This window comes from Melospiza melodia, chromosome 26 (genome assembly GCF_035770615.1).
Source record: "Melospiza melodia melodia isolate bMelMel2 chromosome 26, bMelMel2.pri, whole genome shotgun sequence".
NCBI lineage: Eukaryota > Metazoa > Chordata > Aves > Passeriformes > Passerellidae > Melospiza > Melospiza melodia.
In genome coordinates, this window is record NC_086219.1 from 870,702 (window position 1) to 886,206 (window position 15,505).

The following is a 15,505-nucleotide window of genomic DNA, read 5'->3' on the forward strand; positions in this document are numbered from 1 at the left end:
CAACCACTGACCTGATTTTGCAGCTCCTTCTGCTTTCTGATCCTCATTAAAAGAAAAGCACCAGGTGGAAAAAGAGGCCCAGGTAAGGGGTTGAGCATTTTGGCTTCACTTACTGAAGTGCCAGGTGAGGAGCAGCCCGACCCATGCTCCTAAACACAGCTCTGCTAAAAAGCTTCCTAAACCATTCTGCAGATATTAGAAGCTGCCTCTTTGAGAGAAGAAAAATCCCTTGATAGGATTTGTGTGTAATTAGCTGGTTTATTCATTTAACAGGTCTAATTCAGAGATCAGCTAAGTGTGAAAAGTGCAGTGGGCTTCAAATTTGCCACAGAGTGCAACCAGCTCAGAGCAAGGCCTGGGGGAAGGACAAATGTGGGAGAGAGGAGGCCCTGGCCCAGAGCTGGGGCTGGTAAATTTGGTATTTATAGCAAAGCTCTTTTTAAGAGCAGCCTGACAAAGGAGATAAACCTCCTAAGGCAGCACAGTTGCCAGGTGCCCAGGGAAGGCTGTTTCCCCGTTATTGCCTCACCAGAACTGAGAACATTCTTTAGGGTAGCAGGTGACAGGTGCCGTTCAGCAGCACTGGCTGTGCCAGCCCCAGGGGAAGGATTTAAAACATTAAAAATCAGAATTGGTTTGTGCGAGTGCGGTGCAAGGCCCGGCGCGCCCACCGGGGGGCAGCACCGGGCACCGCAGGACTCATTAACAGAATCGGAAATTAACGATTTTCCTACTAATCTGACACTACGGAAAAAAAGCAGCAAGAACTGGCTCAGACATCCTCTCACTCCGTTGTGTAATGATTTGTTTTTTCCTGTCTGGGAATGGGCTGAGGTCACAACTCTGCTCCCTGTGACAGAGACACCCCAAAAACCTCTTGCCGAACCCCAGGAAAAAGGGCAAGAGGAGCCTCAAGGTCCCTTCCAACACAAACCATTCCACGAGTCCACGATGCACAGCTGGGAATCCCTGCTCCCCACACTCCTCCAAACACCTGCAAGCCACACACACTGTTGGGTTGTTTGATGCTTTTATTTATCACATGTAAAAACACTACTGTCTCTGTCTGCAGGTACCTCTTGCTGCACTGCAAATCACACGGCTCCAAACGGTGAAGATGAGACAGAGAAGGGAACTAAAGTGTTTATGCCCAGAATCACAATGTCATGAGCCCCAGGGGTGTTAAATACACAGAGCACCCCCAGGGACTGTTCTACAGAAGCAGCAGAGCGTTACAATTAACAGACCAGAGTTGGTGAAAACACCGGGTGAAGGGATCATCTAGAGGATAAGAGGACCTGCAGACTGGTCTTTTCCTTCAGCTGCCCTTATCTTTCTAGTACAGGTAATTGTGATCTAAGTCGATATCTAGTGCTGAACCAGAACAGAGGGGACTCTTCCACACTTAGTTGACACGAGGGTTCCTGAAGTTCCTCCCAGCAAAGCGAGCCTTGCTGCCGAGCTCCTCCTCAATTCTGGGGAAGGACAGAGAGCACTGGGTGTCAGCAGGCAGCACAGAACCCCAGCACTAGCACAGGCCTCACACTGAGCAGCTGGCACACCTGGTACTGAAACACCTGATCCATGTGGCACTGAAACACCTGGTCCATGTGGCACTGAAACTCCTGACCTACCTGGCCCTGAAACACCTGGCCCTAAACTCCTGACCCACCTGGAGGTCCCACAGCACCAAGGCAGCTCTCAGCAAGCCCCTGCACAGTGGGCAGTGCCACACACCTGACACAACCCAAATGTCTGAGATGCTTGCCAAGAGAAGTGCCCCGTGCAGAGGACAAAGTCTCAGTCCAGCACCACAGGATGCTTGGTGTGATCTGTTCTGGACCTCCCCCACCCAGCTCCTCCCGTGCCACGTGCTGCAGGTGCTTCTGAGGGGCAGAGCCCAGCACAAGCAGTGCCCTTCCCCAGCCCAGGCTCACCTCAGCAGCTGGTTGTACTTGGCCAGACGCTCGGATCGGCACGGGGCACCGGTTTTGATCTGAGGGAAATCACCAAGTTAGTGAAGAACTCCAAGTGCCAACACAAAACTTGCTCCAGGTAATGAGCATCACCACAAGCTCTGCTTGGGCACCAGGCTCAGTGTCTGCCCAAGCAAACACAGCAGGTCCTGGGAGCAGCAGAGGTTGTGCATTTGCTACCAGCTGCAGGACCAGGAAAGCCCAGTGCAGCCACTGGAGCCAAGACCTTTGACATTGCTGATTAAAGGTGAGTTTGCAAAAGATAAGGTGTTCCCTTGTCACAGTCCATTAACAAATCAGCTCCCTGCAAACAGACACAGCAAACCTGCACCCCTGGAGGCAGTGCAATGCACCATGGCTTTGGCTTCACCCCCAAATTATCCCATCAAGCAGAGCCAGACTGCAGCAGCTGCAGACACCAACCTGGCCAGTGCAGAGACCCACTACCAGGTCAGCAATGAAGGTGTCTTCTGTCTCTCCAGAGCGGTGGCTCACCATCACACCCCAGCCATTGGACTGGGCCAGCTTGCAGCTGCAAAGGACAAGAGAAGCAGCTCAGAGCATGCCCTGTGCCCAGGAGCCAAGGGGCAGCACAGGGCTCTGCCCTGCCCCTCCACCTGCCCCAGGTACAGCCAGCCCCATGCCCTGTGCCCAGCAGCCAAGGGGCAGCACAGGGCTCTGCCCTGCCCCTCCATCTGCCCCAGGTACAGCCAGCCCACCCTGGCCCAGCCCAGAGGGCAGCACTTACGCCTGCAGGGACTCTGTCACGGAGCCAATCTGGTTGACCTTGAGGAGCAGGCAGTTGCAGGCCTTCTCATCCACAGCCTTGGCAATTCTCTTTGGGTTGGTCACAGTCAGATCATCACCAACCACCTGGATGTTGACGCTGCCAGTGAATTTCTTCCAGGCACCCCAGTCATCCTGGTCAAAGGGGTCTTCAATGGACACCACTGCAGAGGGACACAGCAGCTTTAGGACAATGCCAGCACCAAGGTCCTGTTTGGATGAGTGGCACCAAAGTGCTGCAGGCATGTGCCACCCACTTCCCAGAACATTGCCGAGACCCTGAGAGAGGCACGAGCTCTCAGTCTCTCCTGTAAAAGGGGCTGCACACCAACTCCCTCCTTCAGCAATCAACCCTCATTCACAACTCCCACTGATGAGCAACTCACCAGGGTAGTTCTTGACAAAGCCCTTGTACAGGTCAGCCAGCTGGTCAGGAGTGATGTATCTGCTGGGGTCATCAGGGGATTTGAAGTCCAGGTCGTACTTGCCATCCCTGTAGAACTCTGAGGCTGCCACGTCCATGCCAATGACCACCTTGTCAGTGTAGCCAGCCTTGGCAATGGCTGTCTTCAGCAGCTCCAGAGCTGTAACACAGACAGAGCAGCTGCTGAGGGCCTGCAGGATGCCAACAGCAGCACACCCACAGGGCAAACAAACCACCTCCATCACCCCTTCAGGAAGCCCAAAGGAAAGGGTTCTTAAATTCTCCCACTTCTGAACCGACTGGAACAAGATATTACTTTAATGCTGCTTTTAGCTTGTAATACCCTTGAGACACCATTATGGGATTCCTAATCTCTTCAGGCAGGACTACATGTCAGCCCAGAAAGCTTAATACTAGATGATTCCACATCCTCTTTCAACTTTATGCATGTGGGCAGGAAGCAGTGCCTGCACTCTAATCCCCTTTAGCTGCAGAGCAGGTGTTGACCATGCAAGTGCTGAGCATCCAGAGCCTGGCAGCAGGGAGACAGGGCCTCCTCTGCACAGGAGGCTCCCCTGGGCACCCACCTGCTCCCCACGTGCACTTTTACCTGCACAGAGGGGACAGAACCACTCAGCAGAAGTCTCTGGATGCTGCCCACTGTGCTGCTGTTGGCAGAGTCCCAGTGACCCCAATGAGTTGCAGGGGAGCAGCTGGGCTGTTTGCAGCAGGAAGCTTAGATCAAGTGTTTTCTTTTGTTGTTGGGTTGGCTTTTTGTTTGGGCTCTTTTTGTGTGGGTTTGGTTGTGTTTTGTAAGATGCTAATGTAGCACAAACTGCAAAAGCAGCTGCAGACAGCAACAAAAATTCTTTGGAATGTAATTGTCATTCAAGGTCATCTTCCCTGATGTCTGCAAGGGCACAGACCCAGCAGAGCTGCATGTGACACTGGGACTCAGAAATGGAACAGCTCTGGTGCTGTCTCAGTGTGTTCAGAAAAGGCAGGGCAGGTCACCAGTCCCCTCCACAATAACACAACAAACTGTAAAGCAAAAATCAACTGATCTGAGCCCATGTCCTACTGCCTGTGAGCAGCTCCACTTGTGGAGAGGCACAGAAAGCTCCTCCAGTGTTTGTAGGAACAGATATTCTGCTTCCCACAGACAAACTGCCTCTCCCACAGGTTCCTGAACAGAACTGTTTGGCCATGGAAGCAGCAACTGCCTCAGCTTCCCAGGCAAGCCTTTGTGCCCTCCCACACACAGCCAGGCAGGGCACAAACTGTTTTCCCTCTGTCTGCAGAAAAACAACTCCACTGATATCTGAATGTTGACTTCTGGAACACTTGCAGTGCACACGATTCCCTTAGGCTGCTACGGGAATGAGAGCAACGAGGCACTGCAGTAAAAACCATCCCGTCCAACCGCACGAACTGATATCCAAGGGAATACCTGACCACATCAGCAGAGCACCTTAGGATGTCTGCCAGGGTAAGAAACAGAGTACAGACAAAGCAGGAAGTCCTACACCTTTGATCCTATTGATCCTGCCCATCATTGTATTGGCCAGACTATCAGTTCCACCTCCTCCCACACTCAGCTCATTCTCACCTTCTTTGTTTTCCAGGATGTTGGGGGCAAAGCCACCCTCATCCCCCACGTTGGTGGCATCCTTGCCATACTTCTCCTTGATGACGTTCTTGAGGTTGTGGTAGACCTCTGCCCCGACCCGCATGGCATCCTTGAAGCTGTCAGCCCCCACGGGCAGGATCATGAACTCCTGCATGGCCAGCTTGTTGCCAGCGTGGGAGCCCCCGTTGATCACATTGAAGGCCTTGGAGGAAGCAGGAAAGGCCAGGTTGGAACTGGTACCAGCCCTTACATCACTCTGCTCGTCCCCAGAGCCTGATCCAGGCTAAAGGCAGAGCCAGGCTGCCCCACCCAGGCACTTACAGGAACTGGCAGAATGACCTCTGGGTTGCCAGCAAGGTCGGCGATGTGCCGGTACAGGGGAACTCCCTTCTCAGCAGCACCAGCTTTGCACACGGCCAGGGACACACCCAGGATGGCATTAGCACCAAATTTGGCTGAAAGGGGAAGACATTGATTAGACAAGTGTCTTTATAAAGAGAGACTCAGCAATACTAGCCCATGGTTTGAATTATGGCAGTGCACAGCACAAGGCCATACACTGGCTGTTGGCTCTGGTAAATAGAACTCAATTGACTCATCTTTATCTTTTACCCCCTCAGTGCAACACAAAGCCCACTCACATTTGTTCTCAGTCCCATCCATTTCCAGCATCAGCTTGTCAATCTTTTCTTGTTCCACAACGTTCACATTCTGCAGAGAGAAGCAACCAAACTGTTGTTTGACACCAAGCACAGCCCCACAAACTCTCACCTACCCAGCATGGCACTGGACACTTCCCAAGGGCAGCTGCCAAGAGCTGACCTGACCAATTCCTGTCACTATCACACAGCAGCAGCCCAGGGCTCACAGCTGAGCTCACGTGCCATCACTTCACCCACTATCACCGAGTTCTGCACCAGCCTTTGTAGGCCAGGCTTGGCGCCCACAAAGCACAAAGGAATCTCATTCAAGCAGACTGTTCTAGATGCTCTCAGATTCCCCTCCAATGGCCCTGCTTGGATAAAACCTGGCCCCTCCTCATCATTCAGGCACTCTCTGAAGCATAAATCAGTGTATCCCAGCTGCAGCCCTGCAGCTCCCAGGGCTGGAGTGTTTCTGCACACCACAACACCAGGCTGCTGGAGAAGGTTCCATTACGTGTTAGATGTGCACTCATTAAGTAAATTAAGTAAAACCATTGCTGTGGTCAGTTTGTTCACATGCACCCCAACACACAGGCTGACCCCCCCAGGTGCCACCCCACCAGAGGAAGGTTTGGACCCTGCCTGGCTGTAGGAGATGTTAAGAGAAGACAGATTGCTCCTACCTTGCTAATCAGTGCAGGTGCAATCGTTTTATTGACGTGCTCAACAGCTTTTGAGACACCTGGAAGGAACAAGCAGATCAGACACTGGTCAACACACAGGTTATGCAGGGATTAGTAGGGGATCTCAGGAACATCCAGGAAAACCACCTCATGCTGCCCCAGCCCAAGCTGAGCTCATGGCCAGGTGTGAACACAGAGGCCCTGGCTGGACTGGAGGGCACATGAGGGATGCATTGGCTAGGACTGGTCCAGGAATGCCAGTTAGTGTGCCAGGCCATGCACTGGAGAGACTGATCCGAGTGCCAGGCTGCACTGGGAGCACATCCATTACCTGTGTGCACAGTGCCGTGGCCAGGAACTCGTTAACATATTTAACAGCTCTGGAGACACCTGGCAGAAGCCAAACAGACACCCCAGTCAAGGACAGGTGGAGACTCAGCCAACCCAAGGGATGCAGCAGAGGACACAGACAGGCAGCAGGAGCCTGGCACCGAGCACTGGGCCAGAGACAAAGGCTCAAAGAGCAGAGGAAGCTGTGCAAGGCTGTGTTTGGGCTCCAGCCCAGGTCTCTGTAACTCTGCCAGCCCAAACCTCAAGGGCCTGAACATCAGCATTTAGGGAGGTTTTAGGATGAGCTCTCCTACCAACTCACAGAATCCAGGAGTAAGGGGAGGGAAAAGGTTTCCCCAGCAGTTACACAGGCAGCATCAGGCACTCCACTACCTGACACTATTTTGTAACACTGCTATAACATCACTTTATTTGCTGTGTAGTGTTTAAAGACTTCCAAAAACCTAAGCTTCAGAATGATGAATGCTATTTGACTGCATCCTAAACAATATTAATTGCTTTTCCAAATGGTCTAAGTCTGCAGACTTCTATTACAAAAGGCCTAGCAGCTATCTCTTCCCATTTGATAATTATTTCTTCATAACTTGTGTTATTTCCCAGCTGACAAAGCCCTTCAGCTACAGCCTGTTAACCACAGTCTAATTAAATGCCATTAAGAACTGCCCATAGGATCAGACTTAACAGGCCTAAGCACACACACATTTAGCACAGTGAGGTAAATACACATTTATTCTTTGCAAGAAAAGTGCCCTGGGTAAACAGTACAACAGCCTCAGGTTTTTGGGACATTCAGTCATCCAGGCATTTGTTCTCTGTTAAGGCATTAACAGCCATGAATCTTCTAAGACAAGGCTCTCTAAGTTCAATTCAGCTCTCCACTTTAATTGTTTCTTCTTAATAGGCAAAAGATATTTCAGCTTCTTTTCACCTGACTGGCAGGTCAGCAGAGCTGCACATTCAATGGACAGAGCTGGCACAAAACCTCAGGTTCAGGATTCAACATGCTGGGAGATCTAAGGAGCCTGCAGTCTCAGAGCTGACAGATTTAAGGGCTCTGGGAGAATTTGATCTATGAAAAGCCCTTGTGACTAACAGCAGGATGACTGAGGCTTTTGGAGCTGGCAGTTCAGATGCCCTGACCACACTGGTAAAGCCCTCTCACTGTGCCACGCACCAACACACAGCACAAGGGGAGCAGGGTAACAAAGTACACCTGGACACCCTGTACGAGGCACAGTCACCTGGCTGGGTGTGCCCAGCTCCATGCAGGTGCCCTGCCCTGCAGCACGAGGCAGCTGCACTGCTGGAGCAGCCACCCTGCAGGCCATGCCCAGCAAACCAACCCTGCCCCCTCTGCTTGGCCTCTGCCCAGCTCAGCCCACGCCTGACAGGAGCGGCTGTCTGTCTGTCCCTGTCTGTCCTGCCCAGCTGCCAGGCCTCGTGCAGGACAGACAGCGGGACAGGAGCCCAGCAGTGCCAGTGCCTGTCCCAGGGCACTCGGGGTGCCCAGCCCCAGCTGTACCTTTGCCCATGTAGCGTGTCTTGTCATTGTCACGGAGCTCCAGAGCCTCGTAGATTCCAGTGGAGGCACCGCTGGGAACAGCAGCTCTGAACAGACCTGTCCACAACAGGAAAAACACCTTGGCACACTCAGACACCAACCATCCCCCAGCCAGACAGCATCCCAGCCCTGCAAACCACACCTCTGCTCACATACAGTGATCCCACAAGGGCTTCCTGCTCATGACAGCATCTCCCTCACGCTCACTGACCAATAGCAAACTGACTCCTCCTCTTCCACTGGCATGTCAAGAGTTAAGGAAGGCCTCCATTCCCTTCCAAAAAGGATAGCTTCATTCACTGGATCTGCTTTTGAGCTCAGGCAAGGCAAGCTCTTAAATTCTTCTAGGATATGGCATAAAAGGGACAATTAGCAGACCTATTTTGTTAACAGGAGTTCTGAGCTCTTCTGGCAACAGCAGAGCCACCCAGACAGCCCATTCCTCCAGCCAAGGATGCTCAACTTGGAGCCAATCTGCACTCTGGAGCCTGCTCTGCCTGGGGTTCAAGGTGCCAACTTCAGCCTCCAGCCTCTCCCTTATCCCACTAAATCAAAGAGCTTAGTGGGGGCAGTCTCATTAAATGACTGCATTAATCTTTTGAGGCAGAAAGATCAGCTCTTTAGTCACTGTATTACAGCCATTGTGTTTGCTCATTCCACCAAATCACATTGGTATGAGCTTGCACAATGCTTTTGTCAGATCCTATCAGATGTGGGATGAACAGCTAACAAACCAAGGGAAAGGCCTACAATAATTAAAAATATAAGATGTTACATGTGAAAGCCCAATTAGGCATGTTCTTCAGTCATGCCTGAGTACTTGGGCAGAGGAGAAACCATTACCCAAAATTCAGCTGAGCAGCAGAAGACTCTGTCATTACAGAAAGCCACTGCAGACAAATTGAGAATTCAACTTCAGTGTACTCATACAGAGTGTGGGGAGCACGGACAAGCAGGGCCATCAGCAGCTGCTCAAGAACAGTTTCCAGGTGCTGTCCCAGTTTATGCTGGGGCAGGGAAGGAGGGCAGGTTTGGAACAGCTCTCCCACAGTTTGGGCTGCAAGAAGCAGCACCCTCCAAAAAACCCTGCACTGCCCAGGCCAGGAACTCGAGCTCAGCAAACTCATCCAACAGAATGAGGCAGAGGCTTTTTCTGCAAGGCTCACAGCAAGTTCCAACAAGTTTTATGTGTGGAGGAAGAATTCAGCACAGCTCCACTGCTAGAACAGAACTGGCTGTACACTTCTGCCTGCTCAGGTTCTATCAGCTCTAAGCCAGGGATGAACAGCTGCAGCTGAGGACTCACCTTTGTTGGTGTACAGGTCTACCTCAACAGTGGGGTTGCCACGGGAGTCAAAGATTTCACGGGCATGGATCTTGGTGATAGACATCTTTAGTACCTGAAAAAGGAGCTTACAGTTACTCACTGAAGGTTTGGGTAGGAAGGGACCATAAAGCTGAACCCATCCCATGCTCTGCCATGAGCAGGGACACTTCCCACCAGACCAGGTTTGCTGGATGAGCCTCATCCAGCCTGGCCTGGAACATTCTCAGGGATGGGGCAGCCACAGCTTCTCTGGGAAAGCTCTTCCAGTGTCCCATGACTTTTATTATTAAAAAAAAAAAAAAAATCACTTCCTCATGTGCAAGGGACAATCTCTTGATGATTCCAAATGACTTGAAGTGCATCATCAGACCCTAGGCAGCAGCAGGAGCAGATGACAAATCTAAAGGAACTTCACCTCATCATGTCAGAGCAGCGAAGAGCTCCCAAAACAGCAGCTCTCTGCTATCAGTTCAGAGTTCTTTTTGATAAGAGACCCGAGTGCAACAGCTCTCAGCATGCACAGAGTGCTCTTAGTATGCACAGCAGCTGCTCAGAGCCAAACGGAACCCATGACCAAAGAGAAGCAGCCACAGCTCTCGTTAAAAACTTGCATTAATAGTTACACCCTGTTGAGCATTTACAGGAATAGTTTTTCCTCTTAACTTTTCATCTTAAAAGGAATAAAAATCTCCCATGTCCTTTGAATACTTCCTTTCTCCCTTCTCACATTTATCCACTTCAGAAAACTGCAGTAAGGGAATTCTTACATAAGCCCAGCTACATTTTAAAAACCAAGTCATACACATGCCTGTAAGCCACTGACTGGCACCAAACCCAGCCCATCTGCACAGAAGAAAGCTCAGCCTCAGAAGCAGAACTATCTGGAAGCTGTTTTTTTGGCAAGCCAATGTGGGTGGCAACCCTGTTTACAGAAATGGTCATGAATCCTTCCACAGTTAGTGCAAAGTTAGAAAAACATGACCTTAGCAATGCTGCTGGTTCCCAGTCTGCGAGCGAGGGGGTGGCTGCACACCCTGCCCTCCCCAGGTCACAGGCACAGGCAGCCTTTGCTCCCCGTGTCCCTTCCAGCTGTCTAAGATTTCAGCCAGACCCCCACACTGACACACGATAGCACTAAAATGTGAAACAAGACAGCTTCTTCAGGCTGACCTTCATGCTGCCACTACCTAGCTTCAATTAGGGAACACACAAGCTAGAAATAAATCCCTGCAAGGCTCTGCTTATCAGTCCCACCCACACCCACATTCAGCTCTGCAGATGCACTGAGCAGTGGCTAACAGGAAGGATTGTCCCCTTATCCAAAAAGGGCTTCCAGAGTTTATCAGGCTGGCACCTGCTAAACCTTACTTTCATTTTTAGAACCTTGGCTTTGCCACAGAACTTGAGGCGGCTCATTCTTTGAGAGCACAGCCAGTCCCCAGGACCCCCCAGAGCAGTGCTGGAGCTGCTTGCTGACCTTCAGGAACACACACTGCAAGAGCTGCCACTGGAAATGCCAGGTCAGACATTACTCAAGCTTCCTTGACAAAGGACCACAAGTCCCTCCCTTCTCTGCAGAAAGAGGCATTTCACAGCACAGCATCACCCCAGAAATCCTTCCTGCTCCTTCTGCAAACTCCCCACTCCTGTGCTCAAGAAACAAGTCTCCCTTTGAGCTATAAAATAAAACTGATGCTGTTTAGCTCACCACAATGGAGTCAGTGAACTCACCTAGAGCACAAGGGTCAGCCCCTGTGTGCCCAGGTCCAACCCCAGAAATGCTGACTGCAGGCAGAGAGGTCACAGCAGCACTGCCTGCCCAGACCTTTGTCCTCTCCAAGCACGCAAACACCCGGTGGCATTTAACGAGCACACTGCCTTAAACCTTTTTTTGCAGCATAATCTGCTGACAAGGTCACTGTCTCCCTTCAGGGGAAGGCACACACTCCAGCTTGCCCGGTGTGCTCCAAGGGTAAGTTACAACCCCTGCCAGCTCTGAGGACCTTCACTAGCAGCTCAGGTCTAAGAAATCACCACTTATTCCTCAACTGACCCTGCACAGGGAATGCAGTACTCTTAACTGGAGATTACTCCAACTGAAAGTTATTTCAATTAAATCAAAATATATTTTCTTTATAGCCAACCCAACCACCAAACCTTGTCCTTGTGTGCTGTCTTGCAGCCAGTCTTCTCTAAAATCAATATGGGGTTAAGGCTGAGCACTGCAAACTGAATGGAGACTTAAAAAGCAACACTAAAGTTTAGCCATAGAAATAACTGCCCTAGTGAGTGTCCAATTACAGGCCTGCCACATTTATCAGTGGAAGACTCTCCTGACACTTAAAGGTCCTCATGACCCCAACTCTCATACCACCAGTGCTCTGAAAAAAGCCGAGACCTTTCAGTGCACTCTATCAGATCCCAACGTATTAATTCCCCTGCCAAAGCACTCCTAGAAACCGGGCAAATGGGCACATTCCACCCCTGCTCCTCTGCACTGCACGGGCTACTAATGCACCTCTACAACATGATCCAGCGGGTTCTAAAGGATGCCTGGCAGGGAGCAAATCACAGACACGTCCAACCACTTTCTCTCCCTGTGTTTGGTAAGATGGAGGCCTGAAACTGCGTTGGCTCATCTCCTGTGGGTTTGCATGACAAACTTCAGTACTTCCTGCCAGGCTCGGCGAGCCATGGCCCTGCCCTGTGACTCAGCAGGCGAGTAACGGGGCAGGAGAGCTCAGGATCGTCTCTGGCAGCGCTGCACGAGGTGAGATGGTTACAACAGCAGCTGCTTATCCACACCTGCACATCCAGGTGCTTCCCCCCCACCAGCGCTGCCCGGGGACAACCAGCACTTAAATACCCCAATAGACCTCAGGCACAGGTTGCTAGCACACGTTAAATATTTGAGATGGGAAGCTGAAGGACATCCACTAAAGAGGGGAAGGTCCAAATCACCACACGCAATCCGAGAGCGACTGTTAATGATTAAAAGGAAAAGGTTAAACTCTGCGTTTGAGGATGCCTTGACCCACCATATCCCCCCGATTCTGCCCCCGCCCTGACCCCCCATAGCCCCCGTTTTTTACCCCCACCCCCGCACACTGCCGTGGCTCAGGGCTCCCCTCCCCGCCGGTGCTGCGGGAACACACAGCGGCCTGCACCCCCTGGGGACCACCGAGCCTCGGCCCGGCCCTCCGCCACGCGGCCGCTACCCGGAGAAGGGAAGCGCGGCCTCCGGGCCCGCGGGGCGCTGCGGCCGCCGCACTCACCGCTGTGCCGGCAGTCCCGCTCCGCAGCCGCTCCGCTGTCGCCGCCCCGGCTCTGACTGAGACCCAACGGCTCCGTGCCCGCCCGCCTATAGCCGCCCTCGCGCACAGGGCCCGCCCCCCGGCCGCGCCCATTGGCCAGCGCCGTCCCCCGCCGCGCCCCGATTGGCTGGGACCGCCTCGCGCCAGCGGCGGGCTCGCGTGCGTGCGCTACGTGCGGCCGGGCCGGGGCCTCGTGGAAAATCCCCGCGCGAGGGGGCGGGGCCGGCGCATGCGGGTGGGGGGAGCGGGCGGGACCATGTGGGCAGTGCCGGGGGAGCCGTGAGGGACGGGCATAGCGGCCTGGGCTGGGGATGGACGCTGGGCATCAGCCACACTGGGCATCAGCCGCGTCCGAAACCTGCCGTGGGCAGCCACATCTGCCACTGCCGCAGCTGAGGGACAGGCATGGCGTGAGGAGACCGACACTGGGCATCCACATCTGCCACTGCCCCAGCTTGCTCCAAACCCCGTCCATCCCTGCATGCTTTCAGAGTTATCCTCCATCCAAAGTGCCCTGTGCCAGAGCCTCAGCACCCTCACAGGGAATTTGTTCCTAATCTCCGATCTAAAACTGCCCTCTGTCAGGTTGAACCCATTCCCCTTGTGCTGTCACTGCTCGCCCTTGTAGGCAGTCCCTCCCCGCCTCTCCTCTGAGTTCCCCTCAGGCACTGAGGGTCGTGAGGAGGCTGCCCAGGGCTTCTCTCCAGGTAGAACAATCCCAATTCCCTCAGCCTTGCCTCACATTTGTGCCCAGTTCTGGGCTCTTCAGAGCAAGAAAGGCAAGGAGAGGGTCTGGTGTTGGCCAAAAATTTGGGGCTGGAGCATCTCCCTGGTGAGGAGAGATGGCAGGGCTGGGCCTGGGTAGTCCCAGGGAGACCTGGAAAGAGGAAGGCTGGAACGGATGTGTGTGTTTGTAATAGTTCCAGGGAAAGGCTAATTACAAACGCAATAAATACTCACTCTGATTTTGAAGTGAATAACCATCACGCATCCTGGGGCAGGGGGACAAGGAGCATTGATGGTGACTGTGACACCCCACAGCAGTGTGCCAGCAGGAACACAAACTTTGCCCAGTGTGGAAAAGCTGGGCTGTGACACCCCACAGCAGTGTGCCAGCAGGAACACAAACTTTGCCCAGTGTTCTGGGATAGTGGAAGGCGTCCCTGCCTGCGTCAGGGCTGGGATGGGTTGAGCTTTCAGGTCCCAGCAAGCCAAGCCATTCTGTGTTCCATCTGTGAGGATGTGGCAGTGCCCAGTTCGTCCTGACTGCCCCAACAAAGCCGTTTTACTGCTCACAGATCAGTGAAATTTGTGCTCCTCAGCCCTGCCCTGCCCTGCCCGCCCGTGCTTGATGTACCTTCCGGGCACATTTTTCTTTCCTTCCTGAGAACATCCCCTCGGGACAAGCTTAAAGTCTAATAAAGAGCAAAGGAAGTCAGCTGGACTGAGCTGGACTGAGGCATTGCAAGTGCCCTCAGACCCGCTGTGACCCCGGCTGGGACAGCAGAGGGACGAGCCCTGTGCCAGCCAGGCTGGTTTGTGGCAGTGCCCTGTGTCCCCTGTGCCCGCTGTGTGTGGGGTTTGTCCCTTCCCTGCACACCCCTGTGGCTGCACAGCCACCAATCAGGGCGGAATGATGCTGGGTCCTACCCAGCTGAGATAAGGCACTGTTGGGCAGGAAAAGCTCTTGGAATTAAACTGGTAGATTTTTTTGAAGTGCCAGCCACTCCAAAACACACTGTACCCCTTATAATACTATTGTACCCCTTAGCAGCCCTGGCTTGTCCTGCAGCCTCACCCTTCCTGGTGTGAGGGCACATTCCCTGTAAAAACACATTCCAGATGCTGGAAATCCTAAAGCTGCATTTTTATGCTGCATTTTAACTGCTGGATTACAGATGCTTCACTATCTTCGCCTTTATTGCCATGCAGGAAAACCACACAGAGGTGTCGAGTCTCGTAATGAGCTCAGGAAAATGGAGCACAAGAAAGCCTGAGGCTGAGGGAAATTAAACATTGTGGTAGACAGCAAAGGCTGATGCTGAAGTACAGCAGGGTGCTCTTTGGGGACAAAACGTTTTCTGAAAGGTCATAATGGGCCTGGTGGGGGGCAGAGGTGGGGTTTAAAGCAAACCCCCCTGCCCTGAGCTCTCCCTCAGAATTTATTAGGAGGGGTTTAGGACTTGTCCCCTGCCTCACCCTCCTTCCCCTGTGGGCGCAGAGGCAGCACAAAGCAGATTTCCTGCGCTGGAGCCTGCGTTCCCCATGCCAGCAGGACCCTTGAGGAGGCACAGCTGGGGACACCGGGGCTGCAGGCACCCACAAGCACAAGCCTGGCACTGTTCAGGTGTTGGTATAATTTTTTCCTGGATCAGCAGATTTAAACTCGCGCTGTGCCATGCATGTTAAAATTAAACTCGGAGCTGGTATTAAAAGTGCTGCTGCTCACTCGTGTATCCTGCCTGATTTTTCTTCTTTTGTCTCGCTTTAAAGAGCATCCCCAAGGCTATGAGGTTTCTAGGAAGCAGGAGTTCCTTTGGGAATCCAAGCTTGTTACCAAATTTTTATCAAATATTCAGTACACACTTAAAATATTTCACGGCTTGGAAGGGGCCCGTAGGGTTAATGGGGTGGACACTGGGGACAGAGTTTGGGGACACATAGAGCCAGTGTTCCCAGCAGGAACACTAACACACAGAGGGGAAAACCATGGCACAGGCCTGGCTCTCAGGCACTCAGCAGCCAGAAATGGAGAAGGACCCTGAGGAGCAAAATCCCTGCACTGCAAGGCCTCGCATTCCTTGTGCTT

General features: G+C 52.7%; 1 protein-coding gene across 2 annotated transcripts; it reads right to left on the reverse strand.

The window, feature by feature from the left end:
- Positions 1-1,013: 1,013 nt before the first annotated feature.
- Positions 1,014-12,762, reverse strand: ENO1 (enolase 1). Of its 2 annotated transcripts, none has more exons than XM_063177205.1 (12): positions 12,658-12,762; positions 9,362-9,455; positions 8,017-8,112; positions 6,144-6,202; positions 5,458-5,527; positions 5,138-5,271; positions 4,796-5,018; positions 3,149-3,346; positions 2,725-2,926; positions 2,400-2,508; positions 1,938-1,996; positions 1,014-1,475 (listed from the first exon to the last, which is right to left on the reverse strand). In XM_063177205.1, the coding sequence occupies exons 2-12, from the start codon at positions 9,444-9,446 to the stop codon at positions 1,406-1,408; spliced, it is 1,305 nt and encodes a 434-aa protein (XP_063033275.1). In that variant the 5' UTR covers positions 9,447-9,455; positions 12,658-12,762; the 3' UTR covers positions 1,014-1,405. The 2 variants fall into 2 exon arrangements, with proteins under 2 accessions (XP_063033275.1, XP_063033276.1); XM_063177206.1 differs by lacking the exon at positions 6,144-6,202 and adding an exon at positions 6,475-6,533.
- Positions 12,763-15,505: the final 2,743 nt, after the last annotated feature.

Bases quoted from the DNA above. Each gene is read 5' to 3' on its own strand.
- ENO1 (XM_063177205.1), bottom strand. From the start codon at position 9,446: ATGTCTATCACCAAGATCCATGCCCGTGAAATCTTTGACTCCCGTGGC. The intron at 1,997-2,399 runs GTTGGTGTCTGC...GATTTCCCTCAG, and splicing joins TGGGTCTCTGCACTGGCCAG to ATCAAAACCGGTGCCCCGTG. The intron at 1,476-1,937 runs GTGAGCCTGGGC...GTCCTTCCCCAG, and splicing joins AAGTACAACCAGCTGCTGAG to AATTGAGGAGGAGCTCGGCA.